This window comes from Colletotrichum aenigma (assembly GCF_013390185.1).
Source record: "Colletotrichum aenigma strain Cg56 chromosome Unknown KSG_Cg56_contig01, whole genome shotgun sequence".
NCBI classification, from domain to species: domain Eukaryota; kingdom Fungi; phylum Ascomycota; class Sordariomycetes; order Glomerellales; family Glomerellaceae; genus Colletotrichum; species Colletotrichum aenigma.
In genome coordinates, this window is record NW_023500907.1 from 2003654 (window position 1) to 2027778 (window position 24125).

The 24125-nt window shown below is 54.8% G+C and overlaps 6 protein-coding genes across 6 annotated transcripts; all 6 read right to left on the reverse strand.

Annotated features, from left to right (window-relative positions):
• Nucleotides 1-222: 222 nt before the first annotated feature.
• PRE2 (Proteasome subunit beta type-5) lies at nucleotides 223-1158 on the reverse strand (the record flags this gene model as incomplete). The annotated part of the gene is made up of 2 exons (XM_037315786.1): nucleotides 223-942; nucleotides 1018-1158. The coding sequence occupies 2 exons, from the start codon at nucleotides 1156-1158 to the stop codon at nucleotides 223-225; spliced, it is 861 nt and encodes a 286-aa protein (XP_037185233.1).
• Nucleotides 1159-1860: 702 nt separating this feature from the next.
• Nucleotides 1861-6476, reverse strand: CGCA056_v000526 (Uncharacterized protein; the record flags this gene model as incomplete). The annotated part of the gene is made up of 3 exons (XM_037315787.1): nucleotides 1861-3195; nucleotides 3247-6219; nucleotides 6282-6476. The coding sequence occupies 3 exons, from the start codon at nucleotides 6474-6476 to the stop codon at nucleotides 1861-1863; spliced, it is 4503 nt and encodes a 1500-aa protein (XP_037185468.1).
• Nucleotides 6477-10189: 3713 nt separating this feature from the next.
• CGCA056_v000527 (uncharacterized protein) lies at nucleotides 10190-10798 on the reverse strand (the record flags this gene model as incomplete). Its single annotated transcript, XM_037315788.1, has 1 exon — nucleotides 10190-10798. The coding sequence occupies one exon, from the start codon at nucleotides 10796-10798 to the stop codon at nucleotides 10190-10192; it is 609 nt and encodes a 202-aa protein (XP_037185234.1).
• Nucleotides 10799-11763: 965 nt separating this feature from the next.
• On the reverse strand, nucleotides 11764-12657 carry yoaJ-0 (Expansin-YoaJ; the record flags this gene model as incomplete). The annotated part of the gene is made up of 1 exon (XM_037315789.1): nucleotides 11764-12657. One exon carries the CDS (start codon nucleotides 12655-12657, stop codon nucleotides 11764-11766), a length of 894 nt encoding a protein of 297 aa, XP_037185521.1.
• A 2270-nt stretch (nucleotides 12658-14927) lies between these two features.
• On the reverse strand, nucleotides 14928-15729 carry CGCA056_v000529 (uncharacterized protein; the record flags this gene model as incomplete). The annotated part of the gene is made up of 3 exons (XM_037315790.1): nucleotides 14928-14932; nucleotides 15113-15587; nucleotides 15637-15729. The coding sequence occupies 3 exons, from the start codon at nucleotides 15727-15729 to the stop codon at nucleotides 14928-14930; spliced, it is 573 nt and encodes a 190-aa protein (XP_037185522.1).
• A 2416-nt stretch (nucleotides 15730-18145) lies between these two features.
• Nucleotides 18146-21226, reverse strand: CGCA056_v000530 (uncharacterized protein; the record flags this gene model as incomplete). The annotated part of the gene is made up of 1 exon (XM_037315791.1): nucleotides 18146-21226. The coding sequence occupies one exon, from the start codon at nucleotides 21224-21226 to the stop codon at nucleotides 18146-18148; it is 3081 nt and encodes a 1026-aa protein (XP_037184502.1).
• Between the last annotated feature and the right edge of the window lie 2899 nt (nucleotides 21227-24125).

Sequence of the window (24125 nt, forward strand, 5' to 3'; positions counted from 1 at the left end):
GTTACAAGGCATCCGCACCTTCATAGGATGCCAAAGCCTCCAAAGCTCAGCTGTCTACCCTCGCTGGTCATGACCATTCAACCCGTTCCCACCTGCCCGAGTGTCTTCCTTGGAAGCTTACCCTCTAACTTGCCGTTCTTCTGGCAACGCAAGTACCGAGTGTAATTGTCAGGGGTGCCCGGGGTTCTTCATAACAGCATCATCAATTACTCGCGCCCTTTCCTAATCCAAGTCGGCCGTGACGTTGGTGAACTCGCCCTTCTCCAGCTTCGTCTTCCAGAAGATGGGATTCGTGTCGTTGAAGCCGTGCTTGACCCAGCCCTCCTCCTTGACGTGGTAGAGGTTGATGAAACCACCAGAGTAGGCGTCACGGTGGGTGGCGGCTAGGATACTGCGGCTCCCGAGCTCCAGAGCCTCCTGGTCCGTCAGGTCGTAACGGTACTCGGCATCCAGGACACCGTAGGCGAAGGTCTGACCACTGCCAACACAGAAGAGGTTGCCGGCCAGACGGGTGCCGTCTGAGTCGACGTAGTAGAGCGCGGGGCCTTCCTCCTTGGTGACACCAGCACACATAGTTCCCATGCTGAGACCCATGCCCTTGTATGAGTAGACGAGGTTGGCGAGAATCTTGGAGGCGGCAGCGACGGAAATGCGGCGCTTGTGACGGAGCTCGTGGAGACGGCATTGCATGCCGAGCCAGGCGAGCCAGTACTGGCAGTCGGCGGCACCGCCGGCCATGGTGCCCAGCAGAACGCTGTTGATCTCGATAACCTTCTTGACCGTTTGCGAGGCGATCCAGTTACCGGCGGTGGCACGGGAATCGGTGGCGACGACAATTCCGCCCTGGAAGCGGAAGGCAAGCGTTGTCGTTCCGTGGGCGATCTTGATGGGGCAGTCGGGGTTGGCGCGGTCATCTGTTGCTGCGCGGAGCCAGGAGGAGGGCTGTGGTGAGGGGGCGGGGATGTCAGTACTGCTTCCCTTCCAACATCAATCTCGGCTTTGAAGAAACCAACTCACATGTGCGACGGGAGGCATAGCAAACTTCAGAGACAAGGGCGGGGCCTCGCCCATGAGCTCGAGGTCCTCCTGCTCATCGTCCCGGAAGGTGTTGTGCTGCTCGTACGCCGGGCGGCTGTACTTTGCCACGAGGCTGTCCATCTCGACGATTCGGTGAGGCGGATTGGACGAATTTGGTTGGATTGGTAGTTTTGTGTATCGGAATCGTCGATTCTCGTCGGTAGGCGAGCGGTGATTGTGGAAGGGTTGAGGTGAGGTCGGGCGTTGGAATGGACGATGGGGCGCTCTTTGTGGTTAACTCGGGGAGCCAGCTCAGGCAGCTCCATGCTCGCGTCACGGACAGCTTCAGCAGGGAAACTGCGTAGCTAACTGATGCCTTGTTGCCTGATTCAGATTGGCCCTTACTGCAGGTACGTGTCGTCCGTGCACAACTCCGATTACATAATACCATGTCGATGAGTATCTTTGGAGGATTGATATCATGGAGAGTAAACGAACCTCTCTCCAACGGCATGCAACCACACGTAATTGCTGTATCAACATGGATACGATTTTGCACATTTGAATATCATTAATTACAGCGCAGCTAAGAAAGTACTCTGCCGGCAAGTGCAACCGCAAAAATCTCTGCAATATTCTGTCTGCCGTATTCGCCATCCTCCCACCCATCCTCCTTTGACCTCCGACTCCATACCCTCAAAAATCAAAACAATAAAAAGAGATTCCATGAGTGGATGAAACTAGCCAACCAACGGCGTGGAGGTATCTGAAAGCGATCAGGAGCTTTTGATTTCAAAAGAAAAGAACTGCTAGAAATTCAGGAGAAACGTTTGTAAGGTGCAATCACGTCGGTGTTCCCTCTCTGCTTCGGCTTTCTCTCTTGCCCATGAAGCTGCGGCGAACGATTGACTTGGGACTTCCAGGCTCCAGAGATTCGGCGGAAGGGATGAAGTTGCTCTTGATGATGACTGATCCGCTGCCGACCTTGATCTCCTTTTCGGCCTCCGCGCCACTCTCATCGACGAAGTAGAGAGCCTCACCCAAGTCGTCATCGCTACTGAACTTGTGCTCGCCCTTGGCCTCAATCTTGAATTGAGTGTCGGCAGTGCAAGTGCTCTTAAAAGTCTCGTTGTACCTGACAAAGCCTGTGGCATCCTTGTGGTGCTTGGTTTTTCCAATGACCTTCGGTTTCGGTGCCAGCTGGTTGATGACGACGTACAAGTCAGCTGAAGGCGGGAAGCCCTTGGCAGCAACCACGGTGAACGTGGCACTTCCAGAGCCCGGGGATCCAGGGTTGAGGCTATGAACGGAGGCCGCACCATTGCTCTTGGTGCGGTTGTGGCCACCGAGAGTCGAACCATTGCCGTTGGAAGAGGTTCCGGGTCGCGTGTCTGTGGAATCGCTGCCATCAGACGTGGAAAAGCCAGTTGCTCTCTTGAGACCGAGTCCAGGAGTCGGACCAGGCGGACTGCCATTCTCAACAATGGTCGGGATCTCGCTGAAGCTTGACGAGGGGCCATCGGAGTCGTCATCCTTCTTGGAGAACAGCCCGCGTTTGAGGAAAGAAGCGCCCTTGCCAACACCGTGTCCAACTACACCACCAACCTTGATGGGCGCTCCCACAACACCGGTGACAATTCTACCAGGAGCTGCAAACGTTCCGGAGAAGGTGGATGTGCCCTGTCGTGTTCGAGTGACGTACGACGGCCGGAAAAGCATCCTCAATCTCACTGTACCCGACTTGCCGTCAAGTATCAACCGGCTCTCGCTCGGCCTGAATGGGTCGAGCTGTTCGAGATTGATGTCGGCAGCTCCAAGGAAATCCGGCTTATCAGCGAAATCGTAATCCCACACCGTGACCTTGAACTTGGCAGCCGTCCTTGATGGTACGGGAACCTCGAAGAACTCGTTCCAGGCGGGATGCAACGTCTTCTTCTGAACCTTTGTCTTGTACACGTCCTCGCCATTGAGCTCGAACTTGCAGTAAGGGTCACTCTTTCCGTTGGAGTCTGCCGAAGGGAGATCCTGGGCGTCGAGGACGTCCACACGAAGCGTTCCCATGTTGTTGATACTCTCACTCGGGTCGAGCTGCATCTTTACAGGAATGTACTTCAGGCTGACCTTGACGCTGCTTGGGCGATTCTCCTTGTCCTTCAACTTGAGTGTTGTGGGGTTGTTCTGACGGTCGGTTAGCCCTTGATTCTTAGCAAAACATGACCGACGACTTACGAGACACTGCTTCAGCGTATCCAAGGTGTTGCCCTGAAGCTTCGCCATTGTGTGGTCCTTGTCCTTCTCGCTACCCTCGATCTTGTCCCCCTTCTCTCGCACCTTGAGCGTCAAGCGAGAGAAGTCAAGCTCTCGAATGAAACAGTCGCCAATCTCCTCGAAAGTGTGCTTCTTGTGCTTTGCTGCTGACGATGTGTATGACGGGAAAGCCATGTCGTCAACCCAAACCTCCAGGTGCGTGTTGTGCTCCGGCATCTCGGCCTCCATCAGCTTGAAGATCAGAAGACCAGACTCGTACTTGAGCAGCTCCTGAGGAGAGAGTCGAATCTTCGGGGGTCCGCTCTCATCCCTGGACTTTCTGGGCATGGTTGGCGAAACCGGTGTGACCGGGGTCTTGGGCGGGCTTGGCTCAAGCTCCGCTCCACTGTGCCTTTTCTCGTCGGCTTTCTTCTGCTCGAGTGAGCTGAATTTGCCAGCTTCGGCAGAACGAGTCGCGCTCTCCAAAGCCTTCTCAGCCGATGGTTCTGCGTGCTCTTCCTCCTCATCCTCGGGGTCAGCGACGTTTAGGCAGGGGTAGAATGCCACGTTGTAAGTCAAAACACCCTTCGCAATACCCTTGCCATGAAGTTGCAGGCCTCCCTGAATGATCTTCTTCTGGTCGTGCACATTGTATTCTCCATTCTCCGCCTGTGAGATGTAGTCGCCGGCAAAGACCTCAACGAGACCCAGACTGCGATCCTTGCCCATCTTCTCGGAGTCCATGACCTCGACAGTCAGTCTCTCGCGAGCAGAGTGGACTGGGACGTAGAGAACCTCATCGAACTCGGGGTCAAGAGTGTTCTTGTGAGTAACCGTGCGTGCCTTTTCAATGCCGGACAGAAGCACTCGCACGTACGGGTCAGACTTGCCGAGGGTCTCGAAGTTCCGGAGATCATGAGCGTTCTTGAAGTGAAAGCGCATGACACCTACCGGGGTGACGTAGCCGCCAGTACCACCAACAATACCAGACAGTGCAACAGGCTTCCACTGTGCCATCATCTTGACGCGACCAGTCTGAACGCCGGACAAGTGGAACCATTCCTGGCCCTTCTCCATACACTCCATCATGTCCTCAAGCTTGATCTGGTACTTGCCAAGGACCTGATCGCCGGTCAGATCACGGTCATCCTTGATCGTGACACCAAGCTTGGCATTCTTCCTGTCCGTGATGAGCATTTCCTTTGAGCCGTTGTCCCAGATGGGGTTGTTCGTTCTCTTGAGCTTCTTCGTGTGGTGGATGTCTCTGCCGTTGAGATGGAGGGTCGCGTAAGGGTTGAGAAGACCGACAAGACTCTTGGTGCCGTCCAAATCCTTGGCTTGCTCGACGGTGAACCTCAAAATACCCGTGTTGGACTCAGGTGGCGGCTCCACAGTGCCGTCTTCCAGCTTCTTAGGCTCCAGGACGGGGAAGAACCTGACATCACAAGACACGAAGCCACGAGCCTTTCCATCAGCAATGACCTCCAGCCTTTCGTTCTCATGCACGGCGAGCTCCTCCACGTTCTCCAGAGGGAAAGAGGCCACTCCGAGCTCCTTGTGCTTTCTGAAATCGTTGTAGTCGAAGATTTGAATGTCAAGCGAGTCGTTGAAGGAGGTAATGATGATGTAATGGGTCTCGTTCCAACGCGGGCTGGAGGTATCCTTCACATGCTTAGTCTTGGCAAGCGCCTGGCGGCGGTTCAGGGTCAAAACAGCATAGGGGTCGGGAGAGCCCGAGAAGTTGTCAGGGTTCTTGAGACCTTGAGCTCCGTGGAGTGTGACGGCCACCACACCAATGGCCTGGTCGACTGGAGTGCCGGCAAGCATCTTGGCAACCTCGATAGGGAAGACGTTGGGCGCGTACATCATAGGAGCCAAGTTGCCGTGGATTTGTTCAAGGATGAAGGACTCCAGACCGGGAATGAAGTTGATGTCAAATCCGAACGTTTCACCTCCGAGGGGCTTGCAGACGTAGTCAATCACGGGCTTTTCGAGGAAGCACATTTCCACCTTTTCGACGTGGGGGAAAGGAATCTGCAGCTTGATCTTGAGCTGCATGATGCCGGAGAAAGCCATGTCTTCGACAATGACGTCGAGACCCTTGCTAATCATGGCTTTTCCGACTCTGATCTCGAGAACGACTTTCGGGTTGACCTTGTTCTTGATCTGCTTGAAAGTCATATCCGCTGTGTCATTGGGTGTGAAGCTGAACTTCCAATCCATGATGACGGTGTCATCTCCGGCCTGGGGGTAGGTCTTGACGTGCTCCATGCGGGGCGGCTTGGATCCCAGTGTAAACGTCTTGAGCTTCAAGCTGTCCAGGAACGCGGGAGTGGCTGAGCTCAGAACCTGGTCAACCGAGTTGATGATGGTCTGAGCGAGGACGGGTTGGTAGATTGGCCAGAATTTGACCATAAACGAGTTAATCCACTCGAGAGACTCGACTTCGGTCTCGAGCTTCTTCAAGGACAGCTCTCGGTTGATGTCATCGCGGAAGTTGCGCCTAACTCGACGGATGGAGGTGCGGTAGTATGTGGAACATACCGCCATAAGGATGAAGACCCAGCCCAAACCGCCGCCCAAGACCGCGACCAGCCAGGACGAAATACAGGCAAAGACGATAATGGCAGCATTGTGGTACCAGTCGCCATAGAATTTGTCCGGGATATTGCTCTCGAGCCAGGTGGAGTGATCCAGGAGACTCACGCTATCGTGAACGTCTTCCTTGGGCCAGCCAAACTGAGGAGCCCAGCCAGTTCTAGTGTAGGGCTCCTCCTCGACACCTTCTGGGTGTTCGCCCGAATTAAGTGTCTTGCCGTCCTTATCTTTGACAACTTCTATGGCGCCAGCTTTGGTTGGCTCGGGGAGGTCGGTGACGGGAGCGCTCGAGTCGGCAACGTCAGTGACGACGGAGATGCCCTTTGTTCGTTGGGAGTGGAAACCGGGAGGGACAGCCTGTTCATAAGTGGTCAGTCGAGCTCCGGAGTGGTTGACATTTGACTGTTTGCGCGACTCACGGCTGCGGCTTGTGCGCGCTTCTCTTCCGGGCTCGCATCGGGGTCAAAAGTGAAGGCCGTGATGCCGGCCTTTTTGGACTCCTCGACTATCTTCTTTTGCGCGTCGTCGGCAGAAACGTTGCTCTCAGGGTCCTGGGCAGCCTCAACGACACCCTGGACCTTGAGCTCGTTCTTCTCCTTCTCGGTGGAAGCCATGTCGGCGAGGTCTGGGCGCTGCTTCTCGCAGCTGGGTGTGCGGTGTCGCGGTCAATTGGCAAAGCACTCAGCTCGTGATTCCGTGTCGACACATAGAGGGATCGCGGGTGCCGGGTGGATGACGTGGACCGATGACCTGGTCGGCTTGGAGATTTGTGGGAAGATGGAGAACCAAGCAACTTTAGAAAGGGGAGAGGAGGGCAACGAGGGTCTCGGGAGGGTCTCGGACTAAAAAGAGACGATAGATGGGATCTGCGAAGAAAGGGAAAAGGAGGGAGGGAGTGAATGCAGCAAGGCCGGACTGTGGCTGGTCGGCCAGTAGTCTGGTGTACTAGTGGTGAGAATGTGGAGGTTAGAACAGAAGGGTGGAAGAGAAACAAGGCGGGAAGCTAAAAAGTAAACGGCGAGAAAAAGGCGAGAGGTTCGGTGGCAGAGAAGGCAAAAGGCCAAAGGTTGGATGGAGTTTCGGCTCAGATACGTCAGGGTCGCTACGGGCCCGTCAGGTTTAGCTTAGCGGCGTCTCCGTGGCGTGGAGGCGGCACAGGTGGGAGCTGCTGGCAAGGTAGCAATTGGGGGCCGAAAGAGAAGAAGAAGAAGAAGAAGCTGGGCTGGGCTGGGCTGGGCTGGGCTGGGCTGGCACAAAAGCCGGCTGCTGCACAAACGACAGGATAGGAAGCAAGGCGGTGCAGGTGCGAGGACAGGTGCAATCGATGTGCAAGGTGTAACGAGATGATGGGACGAGACGAAGCTGCTTCAGTCCAGCGCTAGCAAAGGACCTAGTGTAACTCAGGTACCTCCACTTAAGATACGCAGTACTCTGTGTTTCTTGGCGAACACCTGCCTCCCACATAGAGTACACAAGAGTGGACAGCTAAACCACATCTCGAAGCCGACCTGGCCTGAACTGCTGCCGACCCAAGTCTCACAAAAGCTCGCCCAAATAGAATAGCGCCGCCGTCACTCGAGCCAATGTGGAGGAAAGGGAATTGCTCTGCTCAAAGGTAAGGTGGCCCGTGGACTTGGCTGCGGATAACGACGTAATTGTTCAGCTGGGGGAGAAGCAGGAAACGCCTCTGACTGGACACTTGAGGCAGGCGGGGAGCCGTCTACAGCACGCCAGGGCAGCGCCCCCCCTGTCGAGCCAGACCAGCGGGATTGGCTGATGGAGCTGTTCGCCAGGGATGGTCAGCTTGCTTGGGTGGCCTCCCGGAAGGGTTGCACTGGGAATGGAAGCAATAGCGGTTCCAGGGCAAGCGGGGGAGAGGCTCTGAACAGGCCAAGTTCCAGTTGGGTTGGTTCCATTCAGGTTTGGGCGAGCCGGTTTTCCAGCTTGGTGCTTGGAGAAACGTTTTTTTTGTTGTTTTTTTATGTTTCCTCCCCATGTCCAGCTGTGTGCAAGGTGTCAACGGTATCCGTCTGTCTGTATGCACCTCATCCTCATCCCAACTGCCAATCCCCATCCGACCAACTGGACGTCCACAGAACCAATGCTGATCTACACTCGCGGCATTCGGCCATCTCTTAGACGAAAGTAACAGCGTGCGACATCATCTCGTCAAGCGCTCTGCCCTTCCTCTGTACCGCGCCACACACGACTGGCTTCCGCTCTCCCAAGCGTGGCCCGCCAGATACTGGCGCCAACAACGACGTGCATCTGCAACATGCTGCTACTGCAAGGCATCCTGTTATTATCCGCCCGGCGCATGTCGTCTCATCCCAGGCTCTCGCCATCCGCTCAGTAAGCCGGCACCGCTTACAGTTTGCATCGCCATTCAAGAGGCGCGCACTCGCAGGCAGAGCAGAGGCAACCAAGCGTTGAGCAAGGCACCAGACGATCAAAACTCCGAAGCCTCTGTGCTTTCATGACACGCACATTCTAGTCAGCCACAAAATTCTGAGGCTGGCAGACTTCAGCTCTGAAATTTCAACCCACCGCGGCGACCCCTCCCGTGCCCCTCTCCCGACTGCGCTCTGTCTCTGCGCTTGCGGCCGGACGGGGCCGAGGTCCTGGCAGCCTTCATAACCCCAAAACCTGGATACGGCACCTTATCCTGGGCAACCCTGTCCAACGGGCGCAAACTGCCAATCCCTCCGCCGAATCACAGCAAGCCGAACTGCCAAATCCTTGCCGCGCATCCTTCTCTCGATCGGACCATCGTAAACCGAAAACTGGCCGACGGCTGACGGGTCTCGACGGGTTGACTTTCCAGTGGTGTGTTGGTGGTGCGCACCCGGAATTTGTTGTACTCGCTCTTCGTCACTGCTAATTTACAGTGTTGCGCCAATGTCTCTTGCTGATACAGAGCAGCCACAGGAACACCCGCAAGCTTTTCATCGTTACTCAGATCACCGATGGCCGCGCAATGTCGGGCAGGCTTGAGCACTTGCTACGCCTCGAGATTTGACATGACAACGCAGCTAGGTCAACAAAGTGGCGCATGCTCACCGTCGACCAACCAGGCCAATTTCAGCAACCCCAAACTGCATCTGGCAAAAGCGGTCGTTGCTGTTGTCGAACGTTATCAAAGCAACCTTTAGACTGAGACATCCATCGCTGCCGTCTTGGCAGGGCCCAGCCACCAACGCCTCCGAGCCCGTCGCAATTGCCGCCCGATCGCAGCAAGACAATGCCAGCGCCGGTTGATTGATTTCCCGATTTCACCGACTCGAGCAGTCTTGGATCTGGATGGTTTTCCTTGTTGATGAAACAAACCGCCACTTTAGCCTCCCTCGGAATGTCTTGGTCCACAACCATTGAAGGTATGTATGTCACCAGCCACTAGTCAGTTTACATCCTCCGCAATATCATATTGAATCTGAAGGGGCGGGGATTATCGCATGCAATCATTCTCATCTTAACCTTCTCCCCTCATGAATCGACTGCGATCCCTTCGAATGGTGTAACACTACGACAAGTAGAGGGCAAAGCCGTCACGTCTCCCTCGCTTCGTCTGTCTTTCCAAGGGGCCTACCTTAGGCTAAGCCTCAACGTGTCACACTCAAGCATCAGCAATACCACTATGATATGCCGCATAGTCTGAAAGGATATGGCGCAAGATCTCAAGATAGTAGGGTCGCAAGCCAATAGTCAGAGTCTTGCTAGAGTCCGCGGGAGTGACAATTATGCTGTTAGACTCCTATCAGAATTAAAGACTAGGCTAACAAGCATCGCTAATGTTCCCTGTCGTCCTTGACGTTGTCGTCCTCGTTGCCGCCTTTATCATTATACTTGTTGGTATGATTTTCAAACTTGCTGATGCACCCTGTCTTGCTCTTTGATACGGCACGACTATCAATCTGGAATCAAACGACACCTCCTACAATCTGCTCTTATGACATGAAACAGTTTTACAATCCTCCATTCTCATGTCACGTAGAGACGCGGAATGTCTTTATTCTAAGCTCTCTCGCATACCAACACGTCTATATGGTCATCTGCATATACATCGACATGTTCATCAGGTATACATCGACATGCGTGACCATTAGAATCCCACTCATCTTTCGCTCCACGCCAGTAAACTTCACCTTTGCTGGTTATCACATCTATGAAGCGCCAGGCATTCATAACACTCTCATCTTTCAACTTAACTTGATCGTTGCCTGCGATCTCAAGATTGAACCCGTTCCCGTGAAAGGTACCTCATGTCTTCGCCCCAGGCTTCAATTTTGCACCGTATTGTACCAGATAAAGATTAACACGGAAATATTCTTCAGAAATCACCCTGTCGAGGAGTATAAGAAACGCCCCCCCGAGGACCCGGCTCGTCCATCATGGTACCAATGTGGTCTTTTTCAGGATCAAACGCCCAGGATTCGTCGTATTCGAACGCAATAGCAACAGACCCCCCGTACCAGCCCAAGCGCTGTATATCGAGGTACGAGAGAGGATCATCCTCATAAGGATAAAGAGCCTCCGTATCCGGAAGCTGCATGCAAATGAGACCTGGCCCCGGAAGTATACCAAAGGTTATGTTTTCCTGGCCATGTCGTATGTGAGCAACAGCGCGGTTTGTTCCCCATCGCAGGCCTTTGTAACGTCTTGTCATTTGCTTGGTGACGATCATTCTCGATTCCTTGCAGGCTGTCCACATGCCAAAGTCGTAGAAGTATGCCGAAGGGTTATTCTCCTTCCAGAGTGGTTTCGACTTCTGTGTAAAGGAGGGGAATGTCGTGAAGCGCTTGCCCGTTTTGACGTCTCGTTGGACTGAAAAGAAATGAGCTCCTGGATGATCGGGACCCGCAGGCCGAACTGCAAACTCCCAGATGCATAGTCTGAGCTCAGCTGGCAGCTTTGAGAAAGAGTGAAAAGTTTTGGTCATGGTGTGCAAATTGTAGCGTGTGATAGTGATAGGGGAGGTGAAATGTGAGAAAGCCTTTTGAGTGCTTTCATTTATACTTGACTTCAACTTAAGACCTTCATGGCAACTTTGAAAATTTGTCGAACCGCTTCGTCTCCCACCTTGTGGACCTTGAGATGATTCTGACAGATATCATTAGGCATTGACAGCTGAGCATTGGCTATAGCTCTACTTATATCGAAAACGAATACTTTGCCTGTAGGCTTGCTATCGTCCCCATCATCCCCATCGTCCTAGGTATCGTCCTTAGTATGATTTCATGTTCTTCTATTGTATAGAAAATGTAGCTACATTGACACGATACACCGAGAGGATCTGGTAGTTCATAGGAAATGTCCCTTAAGCTGTAGATAGACAAAGCTGATGTGTGGCCGCAATAGCAGCAACCTGTTTGGGAGTACGTGCAAAACATACATTATGCACGGCCAGACATCACGGTCAAGCACCTGGATGAGGGTGTTCTTAAACGTCCACGATAGGTAGTCATTTAACGCTATTATACCAGAGAAAAGATGCCTTTAGGTTTTGGCTTAATTGAGATCATATGAATCGAAGTATTGCTACACTACTCACGCAAAGGTTGCGCGAGCTAAGGGGGGATTGCGATCTTGCACAAGCAGCCCGCTCATCTTCCAGGACCATCCCGTTCCTGGGCCTCCCGTATGAATTAGACCTTTTTCCCCCCCAAAACCCAGGTCGTTATGATCCTTAACCCGTCATTCCACAAGAACATAACGCCAACCATCATGAGCGTTTCAGAAGAGAAAAGAGAAGTGAATGGAGAGACGGTGCTCTCGGTCGACGACCCCTTGAAAGAGTTGTCGGAGATGAGCCAGCATACCAGAAGAAAGCATGACAGATATAGGAGCGAATCTCCGATAATTTCCCACACCTCGCATTCTCATCTCCAGCCGACCGCTCGCACCTTAGAAGTTACCCGACGCCGTGGTCTCGGAGTCGGCCGCGACGCTGACATCCTTGACAGTCACCGACGACCCGCTCTCGCTCGTGACCTTGACGTCCACAGTCTCGGTGCCGAAGCCGCTCGAGTTCTCAAAGAAGTTGTACTGCTGGCGCGTGGTCGCCTGCCAGGTGCTGCCGCCGTCGGTGCTGACCTCGAGCTTGGCGACGGGCTCGTTGTGGTTGAGGACCTGCATGGAGAACCAGTGCGACGAGGTGCCCGACTTGTTGTGCAGCTTGATGGCCGAGGTGATGCCGCACTCGACGAACTCGTACGACGTCGCGATCTTGCCGGCCGAGATGTCGCCGATCTTGGCGAAGGCGTCCTGGAACAGGTCGAGCTGGCCCGCGGAGCACTCGGGGCACTGGTCGACGATCATGGCGGTGATGACGCCGTTCGGGCCCGTCACCTTGACGCAGGCGCCGCACTTGGCGGCGAAGTCCCAGGCCGAGCCGGAGAAGGCGGTGCCGTAGAGGCCGGAGGGGATGGTGTAAGTGGAGAAGGAGCACATGCCGCCGGAGGTGTTGCCGCCGTAGAAGGTCGACTCGCCGGAGGTGGACTCGGCGCTGATGGGGGTCGTGGAGGCGACGGCGGTGCTCGCGGCGGCAGTAGAAGAGCTTGCGGCCGCCTCGACCGGGGCCTGGGAGGCTTCGGGGGTTGTGGCGGGTGCGGACGACTCGGTCGGGGTCTCGACGGGGGACGGCAGGACGACGGGAGTTGCTTGGATGGGGGCGCTCGTTCCCGTCTGGGTGTAAGTGATGATCTTGGTGCTACGGCTGCGGGCCGAGCAGGGCTTGACGGGCTTGGCGAGGGCCATGTTGGCGGCCGAGGCGGCCAGGAGAAGAACTTGATACTTCATTGTGTCGAAGTTTGGACTTGAAGAAGAAGGATGGATGTTACGGCGAGCTCCTGACCGAGGAGGAACTCCTGATGAAGATCCAGATGAACCGTTGCGAAAGAGCAATGAGAGAACAGCAGTTGGTAGTGAAGGAGTGGCAAGCCGCGAAAGGGGCAGTGACAAGTTCCAGACCAGAGACCAGCGTGGATGAGGAAAGAGGTTCAAAAGGGTTCGCACAAACGGTTTAACAGGACCAACACCTCCTTTCCCGGCAGCAGGAGGAGAGCAGCGGGAGATCTCTATTTTATTAACATTGCGAGCCCATCTGCTGCAGCCTGATCGAAGGAGAAGGGCAACGCGCCGGCGCCACTTACAAAGCAGCTGCGCGAGTTATTTTCCCTTCCCCCCATGCGCCGCCATCACGCATACACACCTCATCCTCGTCTTCCCATCGGACCAGCAGGACGCAAACACGCTGCCAAACAGACTAGAGGGCCGCAAATTTCTGCCCTCTGCGGGTGTGTCTCACCGGCGCCGTGGTGCTGTTTCCAGGCATGCCTGCTGGCTCGTGGCGAGAGCGTGGCTCCATCGTCATCTAAATTGGACGGGGGTGTGAAACGGGTCTACGGCGGGGAGGATTGACATTGGCTCACCACACAAACGTCGACAAGAGGGAAACATTAAAACCAAGGTCCCAGAAAAACAATATCGGGCGCCCACAGGATTGCCTCCGATGACAACTCGAATACCCATTCGGAGGAGGGGAGGAAGACAGGAGGAGGGGTGGTGACACCGACCTAGGGCTGAAGCCGCGCGCGCTGCGACATCCCGTCTCTGACTGCTTAACATCATGCACAGCGCGTGCCATATCCCGACGTCGATATAGACCTCCTTCCTCTACCCCAAACAGCCGGATCGGCCCCCCATTTGCTTCTTTCTTTCCGCATATTGACAATAATCCGATGAGCCTATTAGGGGGGGGATGCTCGTGCCACCTTTTGGGGGCAGCAGGCGGGAGCGGGAAAGGACTGCGGGAGAAACGTAAACGTTTACTTATTTACACTCATCACAGAAGGTTTCGCCGGTTCGTCCAATCACTCTGGCCTTGCAGCAGCTCATTTTCCGCCTGTCGCGCGCGTACGGATACACGCAACAGCGTCTACCCCTGGCCTGAGAGATGAAGTCCGACTTAGTTGTCCGACTCGGCCGCAGGCAAATAATCACCGCAAGCCAGTGTGCAATTTAATGAGAAAAAAAGAATAAGCTCATCAAATGCGGTCCGGTGGATGAAGGGCAGATGAGATGAGGAACTTCTGCTCCTCCTCCTGCCCGTGCCGCACATCCTGCCTGCGGAAGCCTCCCACGTTCGCCAATAGGCACCGCGCATGCCAATAGCAGAAGGATGGAACGGGTTCGAGAACATCCAGGGGTCGGGGCCAGGTGCATCGTGAATCCCTGGCGCGAGTCCCCCAGCTCCACCCTTGATATCCACTCAGTGCTCCACCCGCGCCGACTGGCCCGACCTTGCCGGACGTTCTAGGCCCCTGTGGTGGGCAGAATAACTCAAGAAGGTTCGAAGAGTCGTCGAGGGAGAAGACGACGCTGACAGGACCGTAGACGGCAGGACAACGGGTCGCCGTCCTCGGCGCGAGCGGCGCAGGGAGCGCCGGTGACATGAGCCGACACGCCTCCTTTCGACGTCACTACAAGTCACGTTACACGCTTCTCCACGAATTGCGCCTCCTTGCTCAAGGTGAAACCGTGGGGAAGACAGCTTTGGGCGGGTATCTCGCCGTAAGTGGCATTGTGAGCTCCAAAATATCTATCTATCTGAGTGCATGGTATTTCCGTCAAGCTGGAAAGGAGAAAGAAAGAGCGAGAGTCCTCTGCGTTTTTGGGTGTGTTTGTGTGTGACGACCAACAAAAGCTGTGTCTCTGCGACCCCTCTTCGCTCAGCAGTATCTACTGAAAAAGTATACCCTGATGCAACCCTTCGCCGTCAATGGGCCAGAGTCCAGAACAACAACAGCTAAATCGCGTAGTGTGAAAGATGCCCACATTTGATGACGACACGTGCATGGCATATATCCACCTCCAAGCAAGAGCCGAAACACCCCTCATTTGGTATGTCACATCGGGGAATATCCCATCTCAAGCGGCACCGCACGAAAGAGAGGAGTTGGGTATGAGATATAGAGAGGGGGGAAAAGAGGAGACCGACCATAATGTTCGCTGCGTACAATACCAAAAGGAATGTCTTCCAAAGGATGGACTGGGTTAAAGAGGGGGCCCTATGCTAACCGAAACGCCGAAATGTGGACGAGAGACAATGGGAAACAAGTAGACAACCCGAGGTATCAATAGCCAAAACTATCGTGCTGATGAACGGGACAGCGTCCAGGGTGATTGACGAACCAGGCCGAAATGCAAGACCGATGGAAACGGCACAAGCACTCCAACCGCGCCATAGGGATACCAACCTCGAACTCTTCGAGACAGATGGTGCATTCCGCAGAGTCTACGCAATCCTTCTCCGTAGCAACGTAGGGGAACATTCCCGTCCGGCGCGCGGCTAGAGGTGGCGGAGTACCGGATGGCGGCGTTTCGCTTGTTGGCGTGCCACCGTATGTGCTGTGCGAGGTGATGCAAGTATTGATGTGCTTCTCACGTAAGTGCTCAAAGTTTGACAAGGTGCGTGAGGGGAGCTCTCGGTGACAGACGGGGCACTCGTCCTCCTCGGCGATCTGCGGCGGCGGCGGCAGGGCGCGATTCTGTGCGGCCGACGACGACGACGAAGAGACCCCGACGTCCAGCATGGACCGGTAACGGGATGAGCCCGGATAGACCGCCGATGAGGAAGGGTAGTACGTGGGAGGTGTCCCGGCCATAATCCGGTTTTGAGTGGAGTGGTAATGTCCGCGAGAGCTTGAAAGCCCACCAGGACCGGAATGCTAGGTCTGTCAGCGACTTCGTTTGAGCCAATGCTCAGGCTTTGCTTACCGTGATGCTCCTAGATCTTGCATAGGCATCCTGGGAAGGGCTTGCCGTGAAGTAGCCCGAGAACCTGCTGGGTGGTGGGGCGTTGCTGGACATCGTGCTGATGCTGCTCTGCGACCTGTAATGAGATCCTCGAGGTGATAATTGCGAGGGCGAGTCAAGCGGCTGTGGAGGCGTGGTATTCGGGTCAGGGACGCATGGGTTGCATAGGCGAACACGCTCTCCGCCCCCTAGACTGCTGAAATCGGCATATCCTCCCTCACCACTAATGAGGGACGACGGGTATCTCTGGGCGGCCAGGCGTGGTTGACCTGGGGGCTGTACGATGTACTGGTAAGGGATAGTGATTCTGTGAGGCGAGCAAGAATTGCAAACAACTCTGCCACATTTCCTGAGCACTGTCAGAACATGAGTCGCGTTGACACATGCACCAAGCAAACTTACCTGCAATGATGTTTTCTTACGAATATACTGAATTGCGTGTGGCAAATAGGGCAATAGGTCACTTCTGCATCGGGCTGCCACCGTGGCAAGTTGATTTCCGGTGGGCCTCGCCGCTCCTCGGGTGATTGTTGGTTGCGCGGAACAGGCAAAGGAGCAAACGAGGAACTCGACCTCCTGGGCGGCGGAGGAGGCGCTTCTTGCGATCGGCGAGGTATCAGAGCTGGGCGAAGAGGTAGTTCTTGCGCAGATGCAGCTGCAGCTTGGGATGTGACCAGACTTGAAGTCCTCTGCGGCGGGACGAACTCTCCGGTGGGTTGAGTAGGCGTGGCTGTTGGTGGGAGAGGTTGAGAATGGACAGAGGATTCAGACAGCCGTGAGCTCAGTGGTGTAGGTGGTGCTGGCGCGGGTTCTTCGGGATCCTGAGACTCTTCAGATTCTTCGATCTCCTGTGCTGAAGTTGCCCGTGCTGCCTCTGCTGGCTCCGGCGTTTGCTCCGTATTGGTCTCCTCAGGCCCGGGCGCAAAGCTTGTTGGGTCCCGCTCAGGAGAACCTGCCGTCACGGTAGAGATCGCGACTCGTGGCTCCTGACTGGTGCTCGAAGAGCTTTCGGCCCTGTCACTGACCGTCTGAAGCTGCCGTGACGGCCCCTCTCCTGCATTGCTATCTTCGTCTTCGTCTTCGTCCCCAGAGAGATGTCTCTCGACGACGTGAGTCGGGCAGTCGAAGAAGCGAGAGCACTCCATATCGTGAAATCGAGCAGTTCGCCAGCGACACTCTTCCCGTTCTAAAGAATTATCCGAAGCGTCACTCCCTATGTGGGAGCTGCCCGATATCGAGTCTCCATCTTCGCGCGAGCGGTGATCGTCAAGGTCAAGGGAAGCTGGAGCAGCTCCACCGTCTGGACTCGCCATCTTAGAATGTTTGCATCGTCTCCAGTAACGCCAAGTGTCTCTGCGTTGTCGATGAGAATCGGTACGCCGCGGTGTCAAGCTTCAAAGTTTTCTTCTCCTCTGCGCCAATCAGTCGATGTCGCGAGCGAGTCGTGGATTGAATCGGCAGTCAGGCTGTTGACGGTGATAAGTCAGCATGACGAAACAAGAGTCAATATCCGACATGGTGGGGTCCAACGTTACCTGAGCAGAGGCGTCCAGCGACAGCAGCGTGCATCTGAGCTGGTGCTCTGGTTGGCGATGAGGCGGAAAGTAATGCTGCAGAATATGCAAAGATCTTGGTGATGAGGCGAGGAATATTTGGAGGGGTTACGGCACACGAGCAACCAACCTGCCAATACCTTGCCGTGCCTTAGCACCTTGATTGAGCACATGCACCTGTCCAAGCCACTAGCGTGAGTCGGGGAACGACGTGCTTATCGCGGCCTGGACCTTCCGACTGGCGCCAATCGCGCGATTAGATGGAAAGTGTGGCGCCGATAGGTGCAAGGCCCCACTGCTCAGCGCTGGGATCCGCCACGGTGGCTGGGGACTCCCGACTTACCTAATTTCAGCTCACCCCTTCTGGTATCTTCCCAACCTCGAAATGTCACTCTGTGATCCACCAAACGCGGCATGAAAGATTATTAGCATAGCTTAAAGTCTTGTTCAAGATGATTCCAGCGATTGAATGAGAGACTGCCTGCATTTCGCATGTCTGCGCTGCTACATCCTCTGTACTTAAGTACTCTCATTGAAGAAGACGATAAGGTGGAGAGAACGACAATAGAGTACGACAGTAGAAGTAAAGATAGTAGAAGCGATAACGACGATAGTAGCGACGACCCCGACAAATACGGGAACGATAGTTGTGATAACGACAACAGCGGCAAGGTAGAGCATATAAGTACAAGAAAAGTAGTCGAGGAAAAATCGGCGATCTTTCAACTGAAACTTTTCTTTTCAATATGAACTTTAGTTGATATTTGATTAAAACACTATGCAGATGCAACTATGCATTTTGATATCCATCCCTCCATGTCCCATGCTCGCTTGTAGTCCAATGATGAATCCATCCCATATCCATCCCATATCCATATCCATATCCGTTTCCATGCTTCATCATAAACTTATGCCCTTCAGTTACTATTGGTATCTCTCTTCGCAATAAAATTCGCCCATTCACAACGGCAACCACCAGTGCCACCATCAAATCCTCCAAATGATGTATCATCATTCTTACGTGGGTTTACTCTCGTGCCTCCGAAGCTCAGGTCGTTGGGAAGTAACTTTGGCTCGCTGGTATCGATGCCTTGCCTGTCGTTCACCGGCCAGTGCCAGACAAACTTCTCGCCCGACTGTCCGCCGTGGGTGTCCGTCTTGATGGTGACGGGGTAGGGCATTGTGCCAGGCTGCTCCGAACTGGGCCCGTTTCGGGCACCAAGAAGCTGGGTGTTGTTGTCCGATCGTGTCCAGATCTGCACGAGGAAACGCGTCTGCGACCACGTCACGAGAAACTTGGCTTCGCTTCTGCGAGAGCCGCCGTTTTCGTCAAGGGGCACGTCGGTCTCGTCACTACCGCTCAGGGTTGTTACGGACTTGAGATAGATGGTGCGCTTGAAGTAGGTGTAAAAGCCGTAGTGTTCTGTCGGCAAGCCGCGGTCATAGAGACGAACAGGCTGTTGTACAGCGTTAGGGAAGAGCTGCGCGGGAGCTCCGGTGCCGTCAGCCTCCAGGTCGGGGGCAGGAAGGTTAACCGAGATATCGCCGGACGAGTCCTGGCGCTTGTCCACGGCGTTGGGTCCCACGGTTTCATTTGCAGACTTGAGGATGCTGAGGAAGAAGGGAGTCGGTTCGCCACCCTTTTCGCTCGAGACAATACCATCAGTTGTGTTGCCGAGAAAGTACATCTCCTGGAAAGTCGGAGCCTTGGGGCTGGGCTTGAAAGCCGGGTTTTGTCGGCGGATGAAAGCGCCAGCTCTGGCGATCAGGCTGCCTCGCTTCTCGTTGCGTTTCGTAGTCTTTGATCCTGGGACGGGTACCTCTCCATTGGGAACGTTCCACAGATTCCGGGTGCTGTTATCCCACTGGATCTGCATGACGAACGTCGGCTGATTGGGGCGGAAAGGTGCTACGGACTCTTGTTCCTCCTTCGGTAGCGCGCAGCTCCATACTGTAGACGGGCTGCTGCATCCAGTAACGGCGGCGGTATTGTCAGGGCCAACCACGGAGAGAACTCCAGTCGGCATAGGAGGAAAGTCGGTGAGATTGACAAAGATGCTGTCAACTTGGGGAGAACTTCCTCCCCGCGGAATCAGCGTCGCGCAGAGGATGATGATCAGGATGATTGCGAAAATTGCAGCGCACACACCCAGCCATACTCGTCTCCTCTTGCGGCCCTCTCGGCCACTGCGGCCGTAGCATCCACCGGCGGGGACGCATCCGCGACCCTTCCAGGCGCCACCAGCTTTGCGAGCTACCACCTCTTCCTTCTCATGGCGGCGGCGCTGTCTCTCTACGCGGTGAGCATGTCCGGAGGCAGGGAGAAAGTGCTCTTGTGGTACATAAGTGCCCGCAACCCGGTCGGGTAGGCGATTCTGTCCACCAGAATCGGCACGCGCTGGTGTGAGAGGAATGTCGGTCAGGTTGATGCCTCCTTGAGAACTCATGGTTCCGTTGATGGCGGGGGAGATGGGGCCTGGTGAGGGTGGGTAGAGTGCTTGAAGGGGATGGCCTGCAGGAAAGACGGCTCTATATCTGACGGCTTTCTGCTGTTCAGGCGGCGAGTATGGGGGAGGCAGCTCTGAAGGCGCTGGGCTAGGTTGGGCAATGGCCACTTTTTCCGATTGGAACTCAGGTCTCGGGGTGATTGAACGAGAAGACGATGCCGGCGACGGTTCGCGACGGTCCATGAGCGGTGATGGTGTTCTCCTGGGGGTAGGAACTCTGACGATCGGCGCCTGAATATTCCTTGGCGACGGCTTTGGCGATGCAGGCAAGCCAGGTCTTTGGGCAGTAACTTGCTGAATCTCGACTGTCTTGACGATGGAGGTAGGCTCTATTGATGTAGGTTTGGGTGCCGCAACCTCTGGCACCTTTTCACTCCACCAGTCGTCATGCTGTGTTTGCTTGACTGGCTGTGATTCACTCTTGAATGTAGCGATGGGGCTCTTTCTGTCCATGAATGGAGTCGTAACATGATCCCACCAACCACGAGTCTGGGTTTCAGCGCTTCCGGGACTCTTTGAGACCTCCTTGGCCTTGACCGACTTCCGGCGATTGGCGGCTACGCCGTCTTCCTCGAACAACGTGCAGGGGCTTCCGCCGTCTTCGTCGTCATCCTCATTGTCTTTGAGAACAATACTGACCACCCTTTCTTGCTGCTTATAAGTTGAGGGCACGGACGGGACTGGAGGCGCGTCATGAGGAATCCCGACGCCCAAGCCAATCGCTTGCGAGTAGAGGCTAGAAGTCGCTCGCGGCGCTCTGAACGACACAGTCGAATCTGGTGTGTCGGGACTCCAAACCGATCTTTGCTGTGAAGGAGTCAAGGGAGTGACAGTGTTTGGGCTAGTTGTAGGTTGTCTTTCATACTTGGGCGGAAAGTCTTGGGGTGCCGTCTCGAGAATAGCTGTTTGTGGGATTTCCGTGCCTTCGGGGAGTTTGATTCCGATCACGATTGGGCGGTCGTTTGGTGAGAGGTCTTGTTGCTGACCAGGGCTGCGAGAAGCGCTCTGCGGTGACTTGGTGCTTGAGGATGGCGAGCTGGTATCCCACGGTTTCTTCTTCAACCAGTTCCAGTTTCCGACTGATGCCGAGTTGGGCTCTCCTTCAAGAGCCCTCAGCGCCGCTGCGTCGACAAACTTGGGATGTCGCATCTGGGGACTGCCGTTCTGCGCAGCTTGTTGCTGTCGCAGCGCTGTCATATCGGTCACCAGCTTGATCCCGGCCTTCGCATTCTGAGCCTTCTGCCTGTGCCGGGATTTGAGCCGCCGCAGCTTTTGCACAGACTGCCTGGGCTGCGAGTATCTTGCAGAATGCGCTTTGCTTGGTCGGAGTGGGCTGGGGGCTGCCGACTTGTTCGCAATGAGGTCTTCTTCATCGTCCATGATCGGCGTGACAATATCGTCATCTTCCCAGTCCTCCCAATCGTCTCTCTCAGTCTCGGTTCGTCGTTCGTTTGGTTGCCGTTGAGGCGCGGGGTGGGCTTGTGAAGCCATACTGGAGCTGTTCATGTGTAGGTGTGAGGTGTCGGGACGTCACAGTAATGCCGTTTCAATTTCGAGTCCAGACAATTTTTTAATTCGGAAGAGAGTGACCAAAAAGCCGAGCCGTTAAGAAATAGATAGATGAGATGCTCGTGAAGGCATACGCAAAATTCTTTGTCTTCGAAGCCAGTCGAGTCGTGACAAGGCGATGGTTGCAGTGGTCAAAGAGGGTGTGATTGGAGATGGAAAGAAAAAGTGGAAAGAGGGAAAGAACAGTGTGCCTGGAAGGAGTGCTGAAACGATCGACAAAGGATGGCTCAATGGAATACTCGATGATGAGTCGTGAATAGACGCAGCAGAGACCAGAAGAGAGTGACAAAAGGAAACCAGTTACCACCCACCAGAGCTGTTCTGCCACCTTTGGAAATGCGAAACAAGCAGGAGGGAGCACATTTGCGCGGCAGGAGTGATTAGCTTCATTATATGACTGGGGAGATTGACCACAAGGCGGGCATTGTGTGTTCATGGGTCATGGCTGGGCTTCACGATGTTTGGCTGGATGCTGCAGTCGCAGTATGAGGTAGGCGCCCAGTTGGCCATCGCGATAAAATGATTGGCTCTGGTGCCGCTGACCAGCTCTCGGGCCTGCACAAGCGACCGCGCTGCTGGCCAGTCAATTGGCCGCGGTTAGTGGCCGTCTGGATGGCTCTGCGGCATGCAACGCTCGACTGAGCTTGCCAGCGACTCGTCTCGCGTGGTCAAAGCATTGCCTGGAGGAGGCAAGTTGGGCGATATTGCGTTGCCAAAAATTGAACTGAAGTTGTTCATTGGGAAGGCGCGATGAATCAAATGGCTCGTGCACGGTTGCCGGGAACGTTCGATTGAACTGCGGCCTGGGGAAGTTGCAGGCTGCAGCTGACATAATCTTCCACTTAGGTTCTTACCTAATGCAACCGCTGCATGCCTACGGCGGACGGAATCCCCCCTTCTCCTGAGGTGGTGTTCCTACCGGCGCAGTGGGGGCCGAGACAGGTCTCGAGAATACTCGGGAGGCTGCCGCTCTCCCGGCCGAGTTGTGCCTCCCTTAGCCCCTTGCCTACATATTTCTTTGCCTCTGGATCTGCAGGTCAAGCTGACAGTCGGATTTCGGAAGCCATCGAAGGCCATCTTCGCATCGTCGGCAGTCTCACAACGGATTTCCGAAGCGGACACAACGTCTTTCCGTTGGGCGGGAGGAATGGCGTACGCGGCGAACGAACCTAACCTCATACAGTGTCTGAGGAAGACACAGGTCTATAAGGAACATGTCGCAGCTCATGAGCAAGGGGTCTAGCTCGTTATTGACTTGTCAACTCCTCGACGCACGTCAGTTCTCCTGCCAAGTGTTCAGATGGCGTGGGGGCAATTGAGAAATTGAGCTACCAACTCGCAACGGGATGCAAATTGACAGCGCTTCCGTACGAGGCATCGGCATCACAAGTGGTCGAGTCCGCGACTCTCCAGTACTACGTCTAGCCGGCTGGAGCTTCTTCGGACGGCACGTACGTGACAGAGTCACAGACTCGCCATCCCCCATCTCATTCTGTAGACAGACACTTGCGTCTACGTGCCAACCGAGTGCGTCGTTAATTCCCGCGGCCTTGGGACCTGTCTTGGCTGGTGATGGTGAGCGAGGACCCGACACGTCCGGTCTCAGGTGCTGGGCAGGCGGACAGCAGCATAAGTGGCTGTGCACAAGGTGCCTCGCAACGGGTTCGACGGATAAATTGGCAAAAGTTGCCGTCTACGAGGCAACACAGAGAAAACAGCACTGGAGCGTTTGAGATTGCTCAAATGTCTTTGTTCTCAACAATGCCATGGAAGGCCGGTCGAAGGGTGTTTTGTTGTCGGGACGTGTTCTCGGCGTCGCCGTCTTTTACAGTCAGCGGAATTCAATTTGAACAAGTTGACAATTGGCTGTTGGTTTAAGCATTGGCGCCCGGAACACTCGAATTGTCCCGGCGCCCTCAACCTCGCAGTTTGCGAGACCGGGAGGGCCAGGTCTGAACTTTGATTGTGTCACCGGAAATGCGGCCCAGACTTGAGGGATGGCAGGGCGAGAGGAGGGGTTGGCTCCGCTTCGATCTAGAATGCAATCTCTACCGGGAGGATCAAACACGTCAAGAACTACTTTGTTTGGAGGTGCAATGGCGCATCACTGTCGAGTCGTTCGTCTTTTGGCTTCACTGTCGCTTTCCAAGCACATCGCGAGGCCGCGCCCGACACGAGACAAAACGGCCGATGACCGTATCCTCTTCCGTGTCTGACGCATGTGCTGACTACAACCCTCGCACATGGTGATGGGTGCGGTATTCTTGCCATGCAGGGCGCTAACGACGAGTGGCAGCCCAGTAGCATTTCACGACCACTAGCATCTCAGCTCAGCGCATGCGAGATCTCTCGGCGCTCCAATAGTGATCCTTCAATTGAGTCGAGTTGCTGAGGTGCAGGACCAGTCGTTCGTGTCTTGACTTACAAGTTGCTGTATTACTTCTCCGACCTCCTTACCTCAGCCAGTCCAATTGTGCCATCAATCAAGTCATCCCTGGGTGTCAGTATCGTTCGGTTCGCAATCTCGTCTGGTCATTTCGCCCGTTTCTTCACCTCCCTTTGCGGTCGATATTCGTGACATATCGCTCAGTTAACGTGAATCCGACCTGCAAACATTGTTTTTTATAGATAAGGAGATCCTAGGTGATGACATAGCCCGCAGGACAATAATCAGATGACGGCAATCGCGCCCTGGCTTTCTACTTGTATGCTGGAGAGTCCGAATAAGGTGACAGAGAGTTTCGGGGCGCCTGAGAGTTTATTCTTCTCGAACGCGGCCGCCCTCCAGGTACATGAGACCCGTCCCTAATATCAAACTGGG